Source organism: Gallinula chloropus, assembly GCF_964237585.1.
Source record: "Gallinula chloropus genome assembly, chromosome: Z".
Lineage (NCBI taxonomy): Eukaryota > Metazoa > Chordata > Aves > Gruiformes > Rallidae > Gallinula > Gallinula chloropus.
In genome coordinates, this window is record NC_140089.1 from 89,615,892 (window position 1) to 89,639,308 (window position 23,417).

Sequence of the window (23,417 nt, forward strand, 5' to 3'; positions counted from 1 at the left end):
GTGTGGTTTTTAAACAGTACCTGGTGTCCATCAAACTGTTGTTTTCCAGGGAGCGCCTCTAAGTCGGATGCTGAGTGCTGGGAGCAGCACTGCGATGCAACAAGGGTTTCCCTGCTTGGCCAAGGCAAGGAGCAACCTTCCCTCCTCCCAGCCCAGCAGCACCCCTCCGACAGCCTGGGACACACCAGCACTCAGCACTGGAGCCGGGCAGGTGTCGCTGTGAGCCTGGGATGACCCTCCCCACCCTGCCATCGGGACCAGGCACGAGGCGAGTTACTTACCTCCCACCAGAGCCACAGACCTGTGGAGCACGGGGGTGGTGAGCAGGAGCAGCCAGCAGCGCAGGCAGTTGCCATTCGGAGGAGCACGCCGGGATTGAGCCGTCAGTCCTGCGGGGGTCTGTTCAACCCGGAGACACGGCCTGCGAAACAAAAGACAACAGTCAGGCTGGAGGGGATCAGCAGGGAGAGCTGCTCTCCAGGGCTACGTATGCAGAAAGGGGACGAAAGGGGTTATTCCTCCCAGCCCTCTCACCAGGGGTCCTACAGATCCTAACTAGATACCAACCCAATGGGATCTGTCAGGGCAGCTAAGAGAGACGTGTAGTCCCATTACCTCATGCAAAGGAATTCAAAGCAACACAGGTGTACAAAACCAGATGGGTTAACCACTGAACCAGACACACATCATTTCCTCTCCTTGTCATGTCTCCCAGCAGAGAGGAAATTTCCGGGATAAAGGCTAGCAGCTCCAGCATGGCTGGAAGGAAACCCAGCAGTAACAGAGCCAGGGCTGTTCCCACTCCCTGAGAGCAGCTCTGGTCTCACGGTGCTGCAGCACTGGGACTCCCACAGAGGTACCTGCACCTCCCCTGTTCACACCCCGGTGCAGAGGGCAGGCCCTGGAGAGGTCACCTCTGCTACCTCCCGCTCCAAATCCACATCTTTTCCCTGTGTGAACAGCAGCGTCAGCTCCTTCTGCACACCATGAACACTGGGAATTCTCAAACTGCAGCCTCATGTTTCACAGGTGCAGAAGGACGCCAGCAATGCCATCAGCTGGGTGTCTGTGGGCACCATCCATCGTGCTCCTGTCAGTGGCTGAAGCCCGGCACACGTTTACAAGCGCTTTGATTCTACCTCCATGCTGTTTCCAACGAGAGGCTTCTTCACATGGGATGCAGCACAGGAACACCAGCCCTGACTCCAACCTCCGGTAACTCCAGGAGGCACAAGTGCTGAATGGGAGAGGCTGGCATTTGGAGTTGTCAGAAGCAGCCCCTGCCATTCCTGCTCTCCGAGAACTGGTTCTACTCTCACCCAGGACGCAGTGAATCACATCCCAAGGAAACAACAGTGGAGCCTTCTTCAATAACCCCACTGTCCCTGAGAAGGGCCATACCCACTGGGTGACAGCAGCAGCGGCTCCGGGCTTCCACCCACACCTCTGCTCGAACAGAAGGCTGCAAAACAGTGGTGGGAGGCACCTGCTGAACTGCAGGGTGAGTTCCTTACCTGTACTTGCTTCTGGCAGATCCCAATGGTGAAATACAGCCAAACCCCTCCACCGCCGAGTTCAGGGTGCTTTGTTCTCAGGCCTTTCCTGTCCTGCAACGCTCTGAAAATTAACAACAGAAGGGGTTCTAGGAAGGAAAAATCACTTTAGCCTGGCAAGCCCCAATTACAGATCCTGGCAATGGGTACAAGACCCATGTTTCCAGTAAAGTGACCAGTGAGGTAACCACCTGTCTGTCCACACTGGCACGCCGATTATCGGCACTGGGCTTGGGCCAGCGGCACAGCGTGAGGAGCCAGGCCGAGCACTCATTTCCCAGCTTTGCTTCCCAGCAGCTCCCAACAGCTCCAGCAGCATCGCACCCCGTTTATGGGATGGCTTTGGGGCTTATTCTTTTGGCTGCGAAAGCTTTCACAGCCAACACCAGAGAGACACAAACCAGAGTGAGACACAACCCGAAGCAAGTTGCGCAGCCGCTGTCTCCCCTGCAAGGTTGCAGAGCAGGTGGGACTCAGCTATACATCCCCAGGTAAGGTAATTAATTGGACTGATGTTAATCACCTCGACCTCAGCGACGCACAGGGCCCCGGCCGAAGGCTGAGGCATCGGGGTGCTGATGGGCAAGCGCTGCCCAGCCCGGAGCCGCGGGCAGATCTCGAGGCTGGGGCACCTTGGCGGTTCAACTCGCGGTGCCCACACCAGGCGCTCGTCGCCCTCCTGTGCCAGAACTCACGCGAACCCCTGCGAGCGGAGGCGCCGCGTGCGGCCGGCCGAGCGCGGCCCGTCCCCCCCTCCCGTCGCACCGCGCCTCACGCAGCCCCGCTCCGACGGGAACGCCTGGAGCTTCGCCTCACGCACAGCAGGTGGAGGACGCGGCGAGCAAGCGGGGCGGGCAGCTCTGGGTGGCCGCCGGGCCCCGGAGCAGCCCCCGGGGAAGCCCCGGCGCGTCCCGTCCCTCCTCAGTCCGTCGCTTCGCCTCAGCGACCGTTACCCCGCGGCACGCGCTCCGCCGGGCCGGCAGCGGCACCTGCTGGCGCCGAGCGGCAGCGCCGCGCGACCGGCCGGCCGCGTGCGCCTGGCGCCTCAGCCCCGCGCGGCGAGGCCAGGCCAGGCCTCCGCGTGCGCCCGCGCGACCCCGGCCGGCACCGCCCGTAACGGCTCCCGCACGCGCCGCGAAAAGGGCGGGAAGGGCACAGCTCGCGCCCGCGGAGCGCCAACAGGCACCCTGAGAGCCTTAACCAGGCACCTCAAGGGCATTGCCCGCACCCTGAGAGCCTTAACCAGGCCCCCCGAGGGCATTGCCTGCACCCTGAGAGCCTTAACCAGGCACCCCCAGGGCATTGCCCGCACCCTCACAGCCTCAACCAGGCACCCCCAGGGCATTGCCCGCACCCTCTGAGCCTTAACCAGGCACCCCCAGGGCATTGCCCGCACCCTGAGAGCCTCAACCAGGCACCCCCAGGGCATTGCCCGCACCCTCACAGCCTTAACCAGGCACCCCCAGGGCATTGCCCGCACCCTGAGAGCCTCAACCAGGCACCCCGAGGGCATTGCCCGCACCCTCACAGCCTTAACCAGGCACCCTGAGGGCACTGCCCGCACCCTCTGAGCCTTAACCAGGCACCCCGAGGGCATTGCCCGCACCCTGAGAGCCTTAACCAGGCACCTCAAGGGCATTGCCCGCACCCTGAGAGCCTTAACCAGGCACCCCGAGGGCATTGCCCGCACCCTCACAGCCTTAACCAGGCACCCCGAGGGCATTGCCCGCACCCTGAGAGCCTCAACCAGGCCCCCCGAGGGCATTGCCCGCACCCTCACAGCCTTAACCAGGCACCCTGTGGGCGTTCCCTGCACCCCCTCAGTGCATTCACCAAGCACCCATGGTGTGTTCCCTGCACCCCCTCAGTGCATTCACCAGGCACCATCACACACACCCTCAGTGCATTAACCAGACACCCTTGGTGCATTACCTGCACCTTCAGTGCATTAACCACACCCCCTCAGCACATTCACCCACACCCTGGCAGGGGTTGTGCCATCTTTTCAAAGAAGAAAAAAGGAAAGATGAAGTAAAGAACGCTGGCAGGTCCTGCCACGGGCCACAGTGTGCTCAGACACGGGGCTCAACACAAGAAAAACAACCCCCCAAACCCACACCAACCCAGGCTGGCAGTTAGCAAGAGGAGAGGCAGGAGCAGAGCTCACACCAGCCAGCACAGCTGGGCAAAAAGCAAAACCTCACACCCCAGACAAGCTCATCTGGAGGATTTCCCCCTCAGGACAGCACCCCAGGAGTGCTTCTGGCATCGCCACTCAGCACTTCCACATCTGCTGCTCTCACAAAGCGTTTCTCCAGGCAGGGCTCTGCACGCCCAGTTTGGTTTTTGCTGAGGGCCCTGCACACCCTGCTGAGCTTGAGGCAGAACATGAAGGAATTTTAGCAAAGACCTACAACAAAGACAAGGGTAATGCCACTTTGCATCACCACAGTGCCATACCTCAGGCTCAGTGATGGCCAGAGTGCCCTCCTTTCCCATTAAAATGCCATGAGGTCACCTCTAGCTCTTTATGTAGGTCCACGTACACAGGATCCTTCGGGAAGTAGGCAGCGTGCAGCCAGGGAGAGCACAGGAGTCTGACTGAACTTCTCCAAAGCTGAGATGGGCTAGGCTATCCGATCTCTCAGGTACAAAGAGCATGAGGTAAGCAACACATAAGTTTCCCACTAACCCAAAGGAAATCAGTGTACATAGTTACAAACAGGAGCAGTACCACCCTTGTTGTATCAAAAAATGAGTTACCATCTGCATTCCATGCTTACAGCCCCAGCGAGGTGGAGGGAGGCTGGAAGAAAGCGAGTCACCAACACGACAGCCTCAGCTCTGACACCAGCCAGGTGCAGGGACACAGGGAGAAAGCCCCAGCCAGCCCCAAGCACCTCGCAGAGATGGTTTTCTGGAGCAGCCCAGCTTTCTGTTCGGAGAAAAGCACGACGCTGAGGGGAAGTCAGGTTGGTAGATCTGCCAAGCCAGAAGAGAACCACCCGACTGCGTTTGAGGAAGGAATGCCAATTAGGGCAGGATTTAAGCCTTAGTGGGATTTATGGTAATTAGAAATGTAACAAATTTAACTTTACAAAGAAATTAATTATGCCAATTAAAATACTTAGCACGTTTTACTGGGAATTTATGCAGTATTCTATGTATACGGTGCCGATCAATGCCCCGTTTATGAAAATCACTTAGGGCACACTTCCAAGAAAACTTACCAAAGCAGTATAGGCATTCCAATTAAAAAGTACAATTAATATTTGCAATAAACAGTTCCTTATCAAGATCCAAAGAGGGGAAAAAAAAACCACCCAGGAAGAGACACAAAGGAGTCACATTCAGGTAGGGTGCTCAACCCTCAGAAGCCCTGTAACCACCCAGGATCCAACAGCGGGATGTTCTACCACCACCACAAATAAACACTAAAATTAACCTCTTCCAAAAGATTCAGAGCTGACAGTGGGCAGGAGCTTGTGTCAACCCCTTCCAGGCCAGGTGAAGCTGGCTCTGGCCCAGAGGGATCTCTGGATGTCGAGGAAGCAGGAGCCTGAGTTCAGTGGGTCTATCAAAGCAGCTGGGAGTTTATTTTTAGGTGGGTGCTGCAGGCCCCCTGCCTTTTATTCGTGTGTGACACTTCAAACCCCAGGAACAGACGTGAGCACCGCTCTGTCTGCTGTTCCTGCAGATAAGCCAGCCCAGTTTTGAAGTTGAAACACAACAAAGGAAGAGCCACAGTTAGCAGAGTAACAAAATTAAACTTGGCAAAAGTAACGAATTTTATTTACAGATACATGTAGGACGATTACAACAGAAACACGCTAAGGAAACTCCAGCTCAACAAAAGCAAGGGTTTATTGGTAATGGCATTAAACGAAACAGATCGACAGTCTCTGGTTACGGTCAAGCAATTATCCAGGAGTTGTAGATAAAAGTGAAGATCTCTGATTGCGATAAGGCCTTCCAGTGTCCTTTGCGTCCTAGTGGCTCTCTCCTTTTTTGCCAACTACCTGATAAGAGAAAAAACAACCCCAGAAATAACGTTTAACCAAAAAAATAAGAGTCACACTGAGTATTTTTTCAAGCCAGTCACAAAATGAACAAGTGCAAGGGAGTTTTCAGCTGCATTAAGGCCTCTACACGCCGTGCATCACTGTGGCACTTGTGGAAGCTGAGAGTCCCTGGGCAAGGTGAGGAGGGGTGCAAGGCCCACAAGACACCTTAGCGTTAGTACTCAGACACAGCAACGAATCAGTCGTGCTTTGAGAAGGGTTAAAAGGCTGCAGCACAGCAGACCACACAAAGATCTGGGTTGTATTCCAAGCATTCAGCCTTAATTGTGTGTAAAACATTGGTGTGGGAAAAGAACCACTGGGCACTCGAATTAAGTCTGTTCATTTCCCTCAGCATCCTTGCTGTGTACCTCAGGGACAACATCCACCTCCCAGTGCAGATCTATCTACAGAGAAACCTGCAAGCCATCCAATTTTGCAGTTATTCCTGTCAAAACATTCCTCCTCATCAAGCAGTTTTCCTTACCAAGTCTCCTTCCAGGCTCCAACTCTGCAAATTCCACCAGCAACCAGCTTAGCACGTCCCTTTTCTGACCCGGTCGCTGCCACCAGGCAGCCCAGAGCAAGCAGGGTGCTGGTTCTCCCTACACTGCTCTGGGGGTTTAATGAGCGCGGCTCCCTAACGAAGGGTGGCTGCTCCCCTTCATTAAGGCAACTGACCATGAAGTCCTGAGCACAGGAGTTGATGGTGTTTCAGTCTCATTTCTGAAACAAGATTCAGACGTGGTTCTAGTGCTCTCGAGGACCCTTGGGAAAACATTTCAGTTTGGTTTGTAAGTGGATAGGAAGGAAAGAAGCCTTGATGTTGAAGGCTTCAAACTGGGGGAGACACGGATTCCCAGTTCACTTCCAGTGAGCTAGACAACAGCACCTCTGGCTCTGACAAGGTGCAGTCGCAGTTCCCGGGCACACAGAGGTGAAATTGACACTAACAGAGCACAGAATTCCCTGGGACTGCTCATAACAGTGCTGAAAACGAAGGAGTTAAACCTCCCTTGTGTTAATTACCCCTGCAGCTAATGACAATATAACCACACAAGACCCATGTGCTCAATAGTGAGATGCAGAACTACGGGGAAAACCAAGACAACCAAAGCCCAGTTGCCCCTAGCCCCAAACTGGGGAGGTCTTAGAAACCCACTGGGAGCATTCTTCCAGATCCTTCCCCCCCTTTCTTTCCCCTCCCTCATTTCTGGTCAAGCTTCAAGGGGGACAGGAGTGAAATCTCCAGCTGGTTTTGGTCAGCTGAGTTGTCACACCCCAAAGAAACCGAGATCTAAAGTACTTCTAAAGACCATTTTCACCCCCAAGGAACCCCTGACCAGATTTACCAAGCTGCAAATTCCACCTAGTGCTTAACATCAGGAAAATTCCCACCTGACAACGGGAGGAAAGAAGAAAATAAAATAATCAGGAGCCCAAATCACTCACATTAAGATCCAATTAATCAAGTTAAAATACAGTTAAACTTGTCAGGAAGCAGGATTTATTCTGGGTGTGTTTCCAAAGCACCAAACCATGTGCACACACAGATGTAAGCAAACCAGAGAACAGAATGAGGAAAAAAAGGAGAGCCACAATGAAAAGATTAAAGATTAGGTGTTAGGAAGTGTGGCAGGGCAATGAAAAGTCTTGCTGTACCAGTCCGAGTCGGACAGTGACAACTCGCCCATGTGTATTATCTGTGAAAGACCAATCATACGGGCACTGGGTCATGGCAGGTGAGAGAACCCCCTTCCTGACCACCCCACCCACCCTCCCAAAAGCAAAGGGGCCCAAAGACCTGTCACCACTCCCTTCTCAAACAGATCCGTTTCCCTGCCTGTCTCAGGAACAGCTGCCATCTAGTGCATCCTGAGGTAGTGGGTACAGCCCAGACTCCCAGACAAGAGAGGACAGAGGGGCTTGGAGCAGGCTGTTCCCCAACCCGCTGGCTTTTTTCTGGGCTTCACTCCAGAGCCCACCAGCCACAGACCCACAGCCAGCTCCACTGGTCCTTACCAAGGGCAGGGTAAGGGAAATGCTTTGTATCTTACTCTCAGGGTCTCTATAGTCTCAAACAAGCAAATGGTCAAGCAAGTAAAGTTAGTTAGATGCCACTGGAGAACCCTAATCAGGCCCCACAGGTACAAACACTCACCCAGCTCCTCACTGTGTCTTCCCTGAGCAGGGGCTCAGTGCCACAAGAGATAAAGACAACAGAGAGCAGTGCTTCGCAGCCCCCTGGGCTCGCCTACCGCTTACAGAACAAGAGGGAAGGGCGCTCAGCTCCACTGAGATGAAAAAAAGGCAGGTCTTGGTAGAGCCTTTCACAAGCTGCACCTCAGACAGCTTCACAAAATTCAAAGCAGGCTGAAAAATTAGTTACAGAGAATAACTTCCAAGAGTAAGGCGTATGTTATGCCTTAAAATCGTCAACTTCAGGGCAATAGCAGGACAGAAATTTGGCAAGACTGAAAGGTAAGAGGGGCTTAAGGTAAGATTTGGAGCAGGGGGGAAAGATGAGTTGATGAGTCAGAGGGCAGAGGAGGCTGTTCCTGATGGTAGAAGGTGCAGAGAAGGCAGCTCTTGCATCAGTGCCGAGACTGTGGAAAGGGTGAGAGATGCTAGGTGAGCAGAGGGAGTAGTGCAAGACCACTTCAATCTTATTATTACTTTTTTTTTATGTCTTCTGCCTTTTTAGTTCTTTAGAAATGGCATGTTAAGCTGAAAAACAGACAGAATGTTACAAGAAAAAAGCAGCAGCACATAGTGCAAGTAAGCAGTCCTGAGGAGAAAGCAAGCCTTCCTTCAGGGGGGCAAGAATCCCACTACTCGGTGGTACTCTGCACACCCCAGCCTCAGTGCTGAGCAGCAGCAGGTAAGGTTCAGTAATCTGGACTGGAAGTGAAGGAGAACTACACCTGACCTCAAGAGCTGCACGCTCTTACCAAACCAGAAGCACATTTACAAGTTCTCCAGAAGGTTCACCAGCACCCAAACCATCATTCCAGTGGGAATCCCACCACTGCCCAGAGCAGTGTAACCAAGAAACACCTCTGTGCTCTGGAAGCGAGTCTCTAGTGCGATCCACTACCCCTCAAAGGCAGCTCGCTGAGTAGTTTGTGTGATCAGTTACACCTCTGGTCAGAGCTCCTGTGGCCAAGGCACAAGGGAGCTGCAGTGAGGCTCCTTCATAACCCCCTGCTGAGCAGGATGCTGCAGAAGCCAAGCATGTTCAGGTCCCACCCCATGGGAAGCAGGAGACACTGGCCAGACCCTCAGCAGAAGTCACTCACACCAAGGTTTGGGGTCAGTTGTGCAGCAGTGAGATCAACCAGGAAAACACGACTGGAGTCACACTCGTGGCTGCTTTTGGATTCAAACCCTTCAAATAAGCTATTGAATGGATTCTTACAAGCACTTCTCCAAAACTCTGGGAAAAAAGCCTTCCCCTGCCTTGTTAATCACACTGCAGCACCCAATTAGAAGCGAAACAGCAACAGCAGACACCGAGCTGAGGGTGCCAGACAGACAAAAGCACTGTGGAGCAGTGTGGGTAACTACTCAAGGAGATGAAATAAGTAGTAAGGCTTCCCAGCTAACCTACAGATCTAAACATAATTAATGCCCAACACCATATTAAGGTTTCCTAGCTGACAGGATCCCTGGGAGAAAAACCAAAGTTAAAATTCCTCAGAGCACTGCCACTCTGCCAGACTACACGTCCCATTTGTTACCATGAAATATTTTAGCAGCCTAATATTAAACCTACATGTTCAGCACTACATGCAGCATCAACGAGGAGCTCAACTGAGACAGGACCAGCCCAGCAGTGCCTGCTCCTCTATTAAAGGCTGTTCTGACCATTCCTCAACCTCTTGGTGTCACCAGTACAACACCAATGCTGTGGGCCTGTCTGTGCCCATGGCCTTGCAGGGCTTTCAGCCAAACCGAAGGGCCCAGGGGCACCATCCTCGGTGGTGCCAGGACCTTCACCTCCTCCACACCCTAGAGACCAAACCTGCTGGCTGCCAGAGTGCTCACCAGGCCACGAGGCAGCTTCCACACACCCGTGCTGGATGCAGAGCTGAGACCTGCAAGTCCCTGCTCACCATGGAGAGGGCAGAGATGCCAGGAGACCCACACTACTCTCACTGCCTCTACAGGGGTGTGGGAGGGCATGTGGGGAGGGAGAAGCCACACACTGGCTGGAGGTGACATTGTTACAGCAGCCAGCTTTAGGCTAAGGCTGAAAGCACTCACAGTTTTGGGTTTGTGTCCACCAAGCTTAACACTTTGTCCACAAACTGCAAAATTAAACTGCTGTAGCAGCACAGAATCACAGGGGTTGGAAGGGACCCCCAGAGCCCATGGGGTCCAGCCCCCTGCCCAAGCAGGGTCCCTAGGACAGGGCACACAGGGAGACATCCAGATGGGGCTGGAATCTCTCCAGAGAAGGAGACTCCACACCCCCTGGGCAGCCTGGCCCAGGGCTCCCTCACCCTCACTGGGAAGAAGTTCTTCCCCACATTGGGGGGGAACTCCCTGGGCTCCAACTTGAGCCCATCGCCCCTTATCCTGTCCCCACAGCCACTGAGCAGAGGCTGCCCATGTCCCTGTGTCCCAAAATGCCTGCTGCACAGGTCCAACACCCACCTGAAACCCAAACCCTTCAACAACACCCCATGAACTGCTTTACCAAGTGCACCCCTATCAGGGCTATCAATTAAAAATCAATCAATCACTACTTCAAGAATCATAAGGTCAGGTTTGAAGAGAACCCCTGCTGAAAGTGAACTTTCAGTACCTCTGAAAGCAAAACTAAGTTTCCAGAGTTTAGACAAGTGAGACAGATGAAATCCCGAGTCAGTCCCAGCCTCCCCTCCCCAGAGCAGCTCCAGGAAGTGATGGAGCTGACACAGGAATTGCACAGTCACTGCAGGGGACGCCCTCACACCATAAGCACCACCCAAAAAGCCAGATACAACAAAACCCCTGAGCAGACTGTGCATCAAGTCTGGGGAGAACTGGAAGGGCTGCGTTAGGAAGGCCTAAAGGTGATATCCAGGTAACTTCAGTACAGCAGCACGACCCTCCCAATGACTTCCAGTTGGATTGATGGGCCACAAAACCCCTTAAAGTGTCTATTTATTAATATCTTTGCAGGTAATTAAGTTTTACACGTAGAAGATCAAGTTCTGCTATTATGAAGCCCACGTTTGTGCCATGTTGGTGGGCAGTAGTGTCTTTAACCCTCTGAAGTTATTGGTTACTTGTATAATAAATCCTGTGGTGCTTCCAGGGTCATTGTGTCACCTACACAGCAGCTTGTAGGCAGGTGTTATGGTGGTATTTGCCCTTTTCAAGGCCACTAAGCCTGAAAATGTATTTTAAGCAGACTTACTACATTTTGAAAGTGTTGCAGGTGCCTTTCAATCCTTTCAAACCCATTTCACCTCCTCAGGAATGTAACCAGAGCTGCCAGCACCTTGCTGTGCAGCACTAGTGTGAAGTTACACTGTAACAAGCTGCTTCCTAGTGCAGGTTTGTTTGACCTAACAGTCACCTCATGACCCAAGGACTTCCAGATCTCCAGAGAAGTGCTGCCCAGTGAGCACAATCCTCCAAAGCACAAGTTAATCACACAGTGTCTAATTCATAGGTGGAACTGCTCCGCTGCTTCCTGAACAGCACCAGGAAGCCAGTTTCAAAATCAAGGTATAAACCTTACAGCTGTTAAATATGTTGTCTGCAGAACACATCACTGGCCTGTCCCTCAAGTTGTCATATCCACATTCTTACCAGTTAAGAAGTTGAATGAATAAAAGCTTGCAAGGAAGACAAAGGTGGGTAAGGTAAAGCTAGACGTTTCTTTTGGAGGCCAAAACTACCTGAAGTTGCAGAACTGTAGTAACAACCAAGTGTATTTGGAACAAAGGAGGTTAAAAACATTCAGCAACAATAAGAAAGGGGACTCACTCTCTTGAAGTCATTCATATTTGTGGCTTGGACTGGAGTTCCAATGAATGTGAAGTACGTGATTCTCGTCGTCTCTTCATCACCGTGATTGGACTGGACAAACAACTGCAGGGGAAACCCAAAACACCACGAGTCAGGGTGACCTGAACTGACACACAACCAAGTAACTTGAACTAACCAAGTAACAGACTTTTCCAATTATAAATCCTCTAACTTCTAGAGAAGTGGCTGTTCTCTTGTTCTAGTAACGATTACATAGAATACTCTCATTTTCCTGGAGGTTTGTTAGAAAACCCCACCCAGCCTGGATTTTCCCAGCTTCCACTTTCACCCTGAGAACACACTCAGCAAGCCAAAACAGCACCTCAGAAGTGATGAGTCACTGGTCACTGGAATCTGACTGGAAATGAAGTTAAACAATCAATGTAGCTGTCTGCTGAAGCCCCATAGGCTAGTCATGCATAGGTCATCACTACAGCTGGCATGATGATGTGTTTCACAGCATGAACACTGGATCTAGAGAGTTATTTTAGGGTTTCAAGCAAACAGCAAGCTGCTGCTGAAGCGTGAAGCAAGGAATTACTGCTGGAGCCACTACACTTCAAGTGAAGAAAGGGAAGAAGTTTTTGCATGAAGCAGTTAGCAAGGAGCTTGGAGCTGGAAGAGCAGTGGTGTGGTGTGGGTCTGTCCGCACTCAGTGAGCACGGAGACAGGAGGATGAGAGAGAGAGCAGTGGGGTCAGAAGCAGAGGAAGGAAAGGAGAGGGAGGACAGCAGCTGGGAAGGGACAGCAGGCACCACACAGCCACATCCCTGAAGATGCACTTCAGCCCCAGAAGCTGCCCAAGCCACAGACCACCAAGTGCTGGGGTAACCCATCACTGCACGCTTGTCCTACGCTTAGAAACGTTTGTGTGACAGCATCAGATGCTTGCTGAGGTACAATAAGCAAGGTGGACTGCTCATCTGGACCCACAATAAGCAAGGTGGACTGCTCATCTAGACACACACAGCCATTCACCCCTCCACTGCAGGCAAAGAACATGTATTTTCCTAGAGATGTATGGAGGGTGAGAGTCAAAACGCTGAGGACTCTACTACTCCTCAGAGAGAAAGAAGCAGGAGGACTGACTTTTGTCACACAGGCATGAACTGCCACGTGTTCAGTTTGTATTGCAATGATGGGAAAGCTCAACAGGCAGAGAAAAGCCCCACTGCAGGAGCCCCAATGAAGAGAAACACCCAACAAACAGGGAAAGCAACACAGATTAGAAATGACAGGGTAGAGAGGAAGTCAAACAGGCAAACCTAGCAGGGATTTATAAACCAAGCACAAAGTGTCCAAGAAGTGTTTTTGGTTCACCTGACAGGAAAGAACAACAGCTTGTGCATGCAACAACCATGCCTCTCCAGTTCCTCAGGAACCAAGGGGAAGATGCTGAGCTGCAGGACTGTGTGAGGGGGCAGAACTCCCCCACCTGCTGAAAAGCCAGGCAGAGGACAAGGGGACTGACTGGCCATCTCATTTTCAGGAGGCCTTACGTGCAGGCCCCAGGTTTGGCTGGGAAACTGGGGGAGCACAAGCAAACAGAACATCTATTTAATCACCTGATCACTTGCCTGGTGTTTGCACACCATCCTGCCCAGAGCTGACAGGGGATTTTATTAAAGAACAAACACAGAACTTGTACCTTTGCAGAGTATGAGCCGACGTGACCGATCCCTGTTTCATTTGGGGAGGAGAAAGCTGGTTGCAAAGGTATCTCCAAAGACATTACAGACACAAAAAGGAGTTTGCTAGGTTCACCTCCTATTAGGTCTACAAGGATTGCTAGTAGGACAGCACTAGACATGAAAGTAGCCAATTGATCTAATCTGCAGTCCAACAGAACTCAGACAGGCACTGGAAGCCTGTTCACAGAGGAGGACGGGTGTCAAAGAGTCTGAGGGTGGATGAGGGTGTTGGCATTCCCCACAGCTATAACCACCTGGCATTTTCTGTGGCCTGCCCACTAAAACACAGCTTGATTCAATCAACTATAAGCCCATGGATTTGCAAACACCCAACTGGGGCCATGAAAAGCCCTTCCATAGAAAGGAATTCAGGGGTCATACCAGGAAAAGTTTCCTGCAGGCCTGAGTTCACAAGGCTAGTGCAGTCCCAGGATGATGCCAAGCACGAAGCAATCCCAGCATCAGTTTACTCATCACACATACTGCACTAGAACATGTAGTTTTAAAAATGAGGAGAAACCACACTCACATCTCAGAGCCAAGAACCCCGAGTGAAACCTGGGGAAAGTCTCTTCCAGCCAGAGAATTAGAGACCCATTACAAGACACTCTGACTTCAGCGTTTAAGAACCCTCACAGAGAGCAGGTACTGAGTTTAAGGACCCTGCAGGTACGTCACTGGATCCTCACAGATCTGTCGCTTCTGCAATCAGATAACTGAGAAAGGGGATGCCTTGTTGCCTCAACGCAGGGAAGGAAGGCAGGATGCCTCTCAAGAAAGCCTGACACAAGTTGTGTCACACAGCACACCGGCTCAGGATGGGGTGGAAGCGACCCTTCTGTCTCACATGAGGTCAAGAGAGACATCGCATGCTCCTGGCCTCGTCTCACTGTGAATTCCTGAAGTCCTTTCAGCATACAGCAGAGAGAAAGGAAGCACATTCACCACGAAATCCCACAGGCCCCAGAAGAGACACTTCACTTACAGTGACACTGTTGACATTCTGGAACTTGACGTAGCGGAGCTGGATGATCCCGTCTTCCTTAATGTCCTCTGGCGCCAGCTCCAGGGCTTGAGTGGGTTCACTCCTCTCTGCTTCCTCGAAGTCCATCGATCGGGGGAGGTTGATGAAGATTTTGATGTACTTTGGGCCTTGCCCTGTGTTAACACACACAAGTGGTGTTCTGTTCAAATACACTTCCAAAGTGCTGCTTGGAAACCCTTGCTTATCAGTCCCTAGACACTGCTGAAGGAAAGCAGGAGCTTCTGTGGTTCTAGCGTCTTATCTGCCGGTCCTACATCCCCACCCAGGATACTGAAGGACATCCAAGGGTGCTACTCACCTACGTGTCCCAGTTCCACAGGAAAAACCCCAACAGGCATCTAAAACCAACAGTTCTGCTGAGTTACAGAGCACCTGAACTCTCTGTGACTTTATAACCCAACTAAGTCACTCTAAGAACTAAGCTGTGCCTTTCAGTAGCTCTCCCACCAATGCCTGAATGAAATCAAAGTCTCTCCACCCAGCATATCAAATGCAGTAAAGATTTGTGTCATACCAAATACCCCTGCCCCAGGTCAGTGAATAAATGAAAGCACTTGTTACACAACTCCCAACAGATTTACAGAGGCTACTGTGGGATTCTCTGCAGGAAAAGGTTCCAGGGAAGATTCACCTGCACGTGGGCAAAGCTTCAGTTTCAAAGATACCATTAAACAGACATTTCACTCACCATTATCTGGCCCCTGAAGTTTCATAGAATAAAGCTTGACAGGCTGACTAAAAGCTACAGTAATAAGCAGCTGTGGAGAAAAAAAAAACTCACTGTTCAATGCTGCTTTCTCCATTCTTCAAAACAAACATGGCACAAGAACTAACTATAGAAACCTCTGAGCTCTGAAACACAGTTAAGCACTCACCTGCACTGTGTTCCACACACCCCCCCATCTGTCACTTGACAACATCAGCAAAATGCTACTTCACTTGGAATTTTTTCCATGCACAAGGGAACGTGGAACTGGAAGCGTTGCAATACCTCTGTATACTAATGGTATTTACTAATTGTATTTACATCCTACCACCACCTCTCCCTCTTTTTCACACTACCAGAGCAATATAAAGCACACAAGTTCCTTTCAAAAAGACTTGCAAGCACGGCCATCCCTGAAAACACCACTCCCAGACACATCCTGTACCTGCTCGTCACAGTCTGATTCCAGGTAGGTGGAGTCTTTCCGCAAGCAGTTCTCAAACCCGTGCTCATCGCTCTCGTTCAGACACTCACAGCCGGCTTTGTTGATAAAGGGCATTAAGTCCATCTGAAAGGCAAAGCAGGAGCATCAGACTCTTCATTCGGCACATTAATGGAACAAGACACACAGGAACCTCAGGGGCTTCTAGCAAAAGACATCCCCAACAAAACCTACGGGTACTACAGCACCAGGATGGGGCCTGCTCAGCACCAAACGGCACTTCCCTGCTCCCTTCCAAACCCCACACCCTGGGGCACGTGTTTGTCATCGGGAGGATTAAACATTGGGCGTGGGGAGAATGGTCAGATGCACTTTGGGACACCAAACAGCACAGCATGTTGTGCCACCACACAGACAAACAGACATCAGACCAGAGCTAGGACAGCTTCACAGGTAAAAACCCACCACCAAAGGAACAGCCCCCCCCAAAATCACACTGTTCACTGCAGAACACAGCGAGAGGCCACCCTGGGGCTCTCACCAGGCTCTGCATGCAGAGCTAGCCATATTTCACACCCCTCAGCACCACACACAAACTGACCTTAGGAGACCTCTTCCTACCCCTTTCTCCATGTATTTTGGGAACCACACAGAGCAGAAGGAAGAATCAGCACAGTTCCCTGCAAGCCAGCCTGGTTTATTGCCCAGCTCTCCTGTGCCGGGCACAAGGAAAAGCTGTGACCCACACACAGCCTCAGATTACAGCAGACCACTATCCCTGCTCCAAATGCAGGTGTTATCACAGCAGTAGAATACTCTAACAATTTCCAGACAACCAGAGGGTTTTTTGCCTGCAACTGAAGTAACCCAAGTCCAACCCCAGCACAGTAAGCCAGGCTAAACACCAGGTATTCGTTCCCCCTCTTCCAGCCCAGAGACAGACTGTGGGCATCTCGCACCACACAGCAAGAATTCAAGATCAGAGTATGGTCCTAGAACAGTCCAGGGATAAGAAGCTGAAGGAACTCCCAAAAACTCCTTCCTTTGCATATGTTAGGCCCCCAAAGAATAACACACCTCCCTTGGGAAAAAAGCACACACTAGCTTGAAAATCACTGCACTCCACAGCTCAGGCTATGGCCTCACAGTACTGACAGGACCCCAAAACCAGCTGCTGAGCGAGCTCAGCTCACTTCCCACATCCCACTCACTCTTACAACTCTTATTCTGAGCAAAAATACTTTCCCTGTCCCAGCATCCAACTGCCAGCTTAGCTCAGCATGTCCAGGGTGAGCGGATACAGGGCAAGAGGAGAGAAGGAACAGGCAGTGAGTGCCCAGGAGGAAGAGGATGCTTCCCTGCAGCCCAGAGCAGTCCAGCTGGGGTCAAGCACATCCCCAGGCTGCACTTACAGGTGAGATGGAAATCCTGCTTGGCTCAAGGGCTGATTCACAGGGGTACAACACCACCTCCTACAAGATTAAGGTCTCACAGAAAAACCCATCCAGCTAAGCAGAGGCTTTCACAGTAACAATAAATACAAGAGTCTGTGTACTGAGTGAAGCACACCACGTGCTGTAGAACGGTTAGCAAGCAGCTGGACTGATAGAAATTCAAGTGACCTGAGCCTCCGCAGCTTCTTCCAACACAACACACTCAGCTGGATTGCCACCTGCTTCTGTTTGCCTGCCAGGAGATGGCCAGCTAGGAATTTACCCACATAACCTCCAAGAAAACCTGGGTTTGCACCGAACAGCACAACCCTGGGTTCTGTGGACACTCATCTCACTTTACACTGAGTTTACCTGGTTAGCTTGGCCAACACACGCCGACGGTGACGGTACAGCACACACCACATCACTAACAGTGTTTGTGCCTTGGGTGGAACAATAGACAGTCTCAGTGCAGGGTAACCTTACACCAAGAATTGCCTGGAGAACACCAAAGCCAGCAGCTCCAGGACACTGTTTTGTCACATGGAGTTCTCATTACAAGTGCTCGTTAGTGCAGCTGTCAGGCAGGGTAATGATGTGCAACACAGCACTGCCCTGAGGCAGCACGAGGACACAGAGCAGGGTGAGCGCACGTTCCTCAGAGCACCTGTGCTCCTAAGGGGGTTGCTGCCTTACTCAGGCTTTGGCCAGATTCAGGCATCCCCACAAAGCTCTGATTTACCTACAAGGTACAGGCAATGGCTGAGAACAAGCTGTACATGAACAGCAGTTATTCAACTCTCCAGCAAGAACTCAGGTTTTAGTTGGGAGAGATGGTGACACCCAGGTTAGAGAGCACAGAGCTCGAGAATGTGTGTTTAGAAACACTCACTTTCCTTTTCACAAGTCACCATAAGTCCCAGGCTCTTTGCTTTGCTCACACTACCCACCAAGGCCAGGGCAGCATCACCAGGCCCTCCCAGTGCCCCCGTGGAAGCACTAAGCATGAGGTGGAAAGCCAACTCCCAGTCATCGCCGTGCACTGCTCAGACCCCACACATCATCTTTGCCAAGCACTCCCAGGACATTTTTTCTTTTTATATCCTTTTTGTTTCCACAGACAATCTAGAGATAACACTTTGCAGTACCATCCACTTCTGCAAGCATTAGCAATCAGGCAAAAGAAAATACACCACCAGACAGCACTTATCTAACCATGCCCTCCCAAACGCACCCTGGTTTCAGTTTCACCTTCCTCCTGCCCTGAACTGCTATGAAGGTCAATTCCTTTGGCAACAGAATCTCTTCTCCCCAGGTTTGGGGTTTTTTTCCTTAAGAGACATGGAATAAAGAGGATTAAAGGAAGAAGAACAGGGAAAGCCTAACAGAACCTACCACTGCATAAATACTGAGAGGAATTCTTCAACAGCAACCAGGGCAGCCCAGTCACGTTCCTGACAGCTGTGTGTAACACCTTTACCCACAGACACCTCTGCACTTCAAAAAAGCATTCTGGGAGGCCAGGCTGGAGAGTCCGAGCTGAGCACAGAGGCAGAACGAGCAGCTGCAGCAGAGAGCCCATCACAAAACAGAAGATCCACTGGTTTACCAACCAAGGGCTACGCACAGAGATGCTGCTCAGAACATCTGACAACTCCCTGACCACCCTCACTCAGCAGGTCAGTGGCAGTTCAGCTTTGTCTGGAAAAGGAATCCAGACAAAACATCTCCCCAGAGCCAAGGGAACCTCCACTCCCACCTAAAGCAGTAGTGCTTGACTTGCAGCATGTTTACAAAGCAACAGGTTGGGTTTTTTAAGCCTCCAAGTCCCACAGACAAGGGTGTTAAGAGATACCCACGTATCCTTTTGGGATATCTGTATCTTCACTGTTTCCAGGGTCGTTCTCCAAGTGTTGTTTGATTTTCTCTTCTAAGCCCACAGCATCTGCTCCTTGATACTGGTCGATCCGCACCTTGTTTCGGAAGAACAGGAAGGTGGGTGTTGCTGATATGTTATTGGTGGCTGCTGTTCCCTGCAAGGCAGAGGTTACAAGTGTTACCTAACCGAGTACCACCACCAGCAGAGGCAGAAACACCAGCTCACCCCACCTCGATAAGAACACAGGCACTAGGGATCAACCCAGCCACATCACAAGCAACACTTCTTGGTTTATAAACAGCTCTACCCAGGACAACAACTTTATATAAATCCTTCACATTCTCCTAATCCTTTCTTTGACTGGACTTCACCTTGTCAGTAGCTCTGTTGGTAAGTCACCACATGCTTACTACTTGCTCCCAGAAGCAGAGGATGGCTTAGTTTAACTCTTACTTTACAAGCCACCCTCACACCTGCATTCCTCTCCTCCCAAGCCAGCCCTGCACACCCAGAACTGCAGCCTGCTGCTGCTGCAGAAGGTGAATCCCGTTTGATTTCAGCCTCTCTTCCCACCCAGGACACACTCACAGTGGCTACTCCAGAACTGCCCATAATTTAGTGCCATTCCCAAGCCTTATTACCACTCAGAGGCTCATCTCTCCCCATCATAACCTGCAGCAATTCAAGACACTTCCTTTCATCATACCATTGTTAATGGCTGTTAACGACCCTCAAGTCAATCAACAGCTCACCTGCAACACTGCTGTCTGTTACAAACAGCTGAGTAGTGCTTGAGAGGAGTGTCCTCCCACTAATCACACAAGTTTATTGTGGTTTTCCCTTTGCTCAATAATTACACCAAGATTTGTTTGGAAAGACTGAGTTTTTAATTCATCCTGGGGCCGCCTTCCACATCTAACAGTATCACACAGCACATGAACAGGAGGGGATTCAACTTTTTAAAAGGGTAGACACTGGCAGGACAAGGGGGGTGGATTAAAGCTAAAGGAGGGGAGGTTTAGATTAGATATTAGGGGGAAGTTTTTTACAGAGAGAGTGGTGAGGGGCTGGAAGGGGCTGCCCAGGGAGGGGGTGGGTGCCCCGTCCCTGGGGGTGTTCAAGGCCAGGTTGGCTGGGGCCCTGGGCAACCTTGTGTAGCTCCAGGCCTGGAGGTTGGTGTCCCTGCCTGTGGCAGGGGGTTGGAGCTCTGTGATCCTTGGGGTCCAACCCAGCCCAGTCTGGGATTCTCTGATTCTAAAGAGCACAGGCAGCAGGAACCACTGAACTGCCTGCACGCTGTTTAGCTGAAGGACATCCCAGTGCTAAGTGCAAGAACACTGCAGCCAGCAGAGGAGTTCTCCTTGCTCACACCTTCACACACCTCCCAATTTCAGAGAATTCCACACTACAGCTATCAGTGAGTCAAGAGCCACAGGTTCCTACTCTTACTGTACTGCCTGCACAGCTCCTCCCCAGGTTTCCCCAAGCCCCACACTACCTGCTCCCTCACCCCGAGCGCGCGGGTTCAATACCAACCTGGCACTGATGTACATCTACTTCCAAAAAAGTCGCCTGGGGATATTTGTTACTCAGAGCATTGAAAGCTGGAGCTATCCTTAAACAAGGGCCACATCTGTGAAAACAACAGACAGTTTCACTTCATTTATTTATTCTTTTCAACGCCTGCCCCACCTCAAATTAGCACCTTCTCCTTCTCCCCGATATCCCCGGTGCACGCAGGAACACCCTTCCTACCTGGCTGACAGATGGTGAGCCTTCCTGGTGATACAATTAAGAATGACATTCAGAAACACATCACCAAGTGTTAATTCCCACTTCCTCAGGCAGCTTCAGTGCCACACGATGAGCCTCACCTATTAATTAATACCAACTTCATAGCTGCCTTCTAATGGGTTTAGCTCCGGCGGCTCTCGCCGCCAGCCGGGGTCCCGCTAGCTGGAGCGACAGCAGGGAGGGCAAGGAGCTGCCTGCTCCCCCTGAAGCCGCAAAACACACTCCTAGCAGAGAGCTAGCACCAGCACTCCACCTACCTCCTGTGAAAAACCAGCACTGACAGGAAATTCTACGTGTGGTTTTAAGTATTCAGCAGCAGTAGCTCATCAAACCCGCAGGAAGCTGCTCCTTCTAGAAGAGAAGTCACTTACTACAGCTGTAACCAGTTACTATCGTACTTATCTGACTTCTGCTGGCATAACTGTATCACCTGGGCCAAAAACATGTTACTCACTCACTGTTACACCCTTGCTGGCACACCTGAAGCCTACAAACACAGCCAGCCCTGCAAAGGAACAGTCTCACAACTCAGCCTGCTGGGAAAGAAGCAATTACAAAGTGAAACAGAAAAAACACCCCAGCAGAAACTCCCTCCAACAGCTCATCTGCATGGGCTGCATCAAAAGCAGAGCACTCTGTCAAGGGGAACCTGCCCACACACACAGCAGCACAGCCAAGGTCTGCTTCACCTTCCTGTCCTCTCCCAGCAGAGAGGGTTTGGATCCAGGGCAGCAAGGCCAGCTCGCCCATATTCACACACTCAGGTCGTTAATGTGGGTGGAACTGAGTGCCTTGGGGCAGCTCTAAGCAACCCCCCTTCCCAGGGACAGCATTACAGAGCTCTTCAGCACCTCTCTGGTTACGGGCTGAGCTGAGCAACCTAAAAGAGTAAACCCAACTGCAGAAGGAGGAAGGAGCATCCCCACGTCAGGTTTGTGTGGAGCAGTACTCTTCACAGAGCTAGCAATCCTTGCAGCCCCTTCCACCCCAGAACACCTCTCCTCTGCTCTCTCACAGCATCAGACCTGAATTCTTCTGAACTCCCAACAGCCACTGGAAGCAGAACGGTTCAACTGTACATTTAAACAATGGGGGGAGAGGGGAGGAAAAGAGCAGAGACACCACAAGCCAGGGCTCTGACAGCACCTGGAACCCCACAGCTATCGCTACTCCCCCTAATCCCACCGATCACCAGGAATAACTGGCTCGCTGAGGCTTCCTTCGGCTGCCGAGGGAGCCAGGTCACAGCACACCCCACTGAGCAGGGGAAGGGGCACCTGCCTGCTACAGGCAGAGAGAGATGAAGGTCCAAGGGAGCTTTATAAGGGGAGATGTGTTTGACAGAGCAGCAAGCAGCTCCCTCTGCCTTCACTCTACAGGGGCCTAACGACCAGCAAGTGGGGGTTTAGTCAGCGCAGCCCCTCGGAGCGTGTGAGGGAAGACAGGCCGAGCGCAGGAAGGCGAACCGAACACAGCCCCGGGGCAGCGCACAGGCCGTGCCGGGGAGCGGGGCTGGGCCTGAGGAGCCCGCTCCGCCCGCGGCCTGTCCCCGCGGGGCCCGGCTGGCGACCGCCGCCCCGCGCCCCTGCCCGGCCTCCAGCCCCCCACAGCCCCCTCCCGGTCCCGGGCACCCTCCCAGGCCCCAGGCGGGGCGGGAAGGCCGAGGCCGAGCGGCGAGGAGCCGCCTCCCGGCGGGTCAGGCCCGGCTCCCGCTCCCGCCGCCTGAGGGCAGAGGCCTCCCTCCAGGCCCCGCGCGCGCCCCGCGCCGCCGCGGCGGGAGCCGGGCGCCCGCCCCGCTCACCCGCGCATGGTGAACTTCACCACGGCCAGCCGGGAGCCGGCGGCGCTCAGCTCGGGCTGGAACTCGGTGTCGTTGGCGATCACCTTCACGCCCACCATCCTCCGGCCGAGCAGCGGCGGCGGCGGCACCGGGCTGGCGATGTGCAGCGTCACGGCGCGCAGCGCAGCCCGGCCCGGCATGCACCGCTCGCCGCAGCGCGCAGGCGCGCCCGCCACGCCGCCGCCTCGCCGGGCCCGCCGGGCGCGCGTCCTCAGGGCGGGGCGGGGCGCCGCCTCTCGCGAGAGCCGCGCCGGGTCACCGCCACTGTGGGAAAGGGCAGCGGAGGGCGCGAAGCTGCCGCCGGCGGCCATTTTGTTTAAGGGCGGGCGCGGTGGATGGCGGGAAGGGGAGTGCGCTCTGCTTCGGGGCGGCCGGGGTCAGGGGTGCCGGGCCCATCGCCTCCCGCAGCTCAGGCGCGCTGGTGCGGGGCCAGGCGGCTCCCAGCCTGTCCCGGCACAGAGCCTTCCCTGCTGGGTCCCTTCCCCCTCAGGCAGGAAGGCTGCCCCGAGCCGTCTCCCTCAGGCGTGCCTGGTGACGCCTGTGAAGCAGCGCCACTGCTGCACAAGGGAGTGAAGCTGTTACTGTTCTCTGTGCCCCTTGCAAAGCTCAACCCTTCCCCTAGCTCAAGCCGCTGGCAGCAGCTCGTTCAGAGCACTCCCAGCCTGAGAGGGACCAGGCAACGCCACAGGACTGACCGCCCTTGGCTCCGGGAATTCGTTGTTCTGGGATAACTGGAGAATCTCTGTTCTCCCAGCGGAAAGCGATTCACGTGCTACAGAGGCTGCTGGTGTCGACAGGCAGCTGCTCTCCTCGGACAGGAGGGGTCTGTCCTGCTGTGCCAGGAGTCGTGCGGCTGGATGGAGTCTGCATCTCTGCAGAGAGATGGGTGCTTCTCAGCATGGCTTCTGTCCCCAGAGCTACTGACACGAGCAGCAGTGTCTGTCCGTGC

General features: G+C 52.8%; 1 protein-coding gene and 1 long non-coding RNA gene across 3 annotated transcripts in view; both read right to left on the reverse strand.

Annotated features, from left to right (window-relative positions):
- Window positions 1–1,591, reverse strand: part of LOC311203852 — a 58,898-nt gene extending 57,307 nt beyond the window's left edge. The window contains exons 1-2 of the long non-coding RNA XR_014617986.1: window positions 1,515–1,591; window positions 282–421 (exon numbers count right to left, since the gene is read on the reverse strand). This is a non-coding gene — a long non-coding RNA (uncharacterized lncRNA). The remainder of the gene's footprint in view (window positions 1–281; window positions 422–1,514) is intronic.
- A 3,815-nt stretch (window positions 1,592–5,406) lies between these two features.
- TXNL1 (thioredoxin like 1) lies at window positions 5,407–22,594 on the reverse strand. 2 transcript variants are annotated; one of them, XM_084278254.1, is made up of 8 exons: window positions 22,430–22,594; window positions 20,371–20,467; window positions 18,815–18,988; window positions 15,526–15,648; window positions 15,063–15,132; window positions 14,315–14,487; window positions 11,597–11,701; window positions 5,407–5,572 (listed from the first exon to the last, which is right to left on the reverse strand). In XM_084278254.1, the coding sequence occupies exons 1-8, from the start codon at window positions 22,525–22,527 to the stop codon at window positions 5,543–5,545; spliced, it is 870 nt and encodes a 289-aa protein (XP_084134380.1). In that variant the 5' UTR covers window positions 22,528–22,594; the 3' UTR covers window positions 5,407–5,542. The 2 variants fall into 2 exon arrangements, with proteins under 2 accessions (XP_084134380.1, XP_084134381.1); XM_084278255.1 differs by lacking the exon at window positions 5,407–5,572 and adding an exon at window positions 7,019–8,220.
- Window positions 22,595–23,417: the final 823 nt, after the last annotated feature.

What these genes read in the sequence shown, in the direction of transcription:
- TXNL1 (XM_084278254.1), bottom strand. Translation starts at nt 22,527, where the DNA reads ATGGTGGGCGTGAAGGTGATCGCCAACGACACCGAGTTCCAGCCCGAG. An exon ending in ACTTCAGGGGCCAGATAATG is followed by an intron (nt 14,488 to 15,062) that starts GTGAGTGAAATG and finishes GTGTTAACACAG; the next exon opens with GGCAAGGCCCAAAGTACATC. An exon ending in ATATGAATGACTTCAAGAGA is followed by an intron (nt 5,573 to 11,596) that starts GTGAGTCCCCTT and finishes TTCTCTTATCAG; the next exon opens with GTAGTTGGCAAAAAAGGAGA.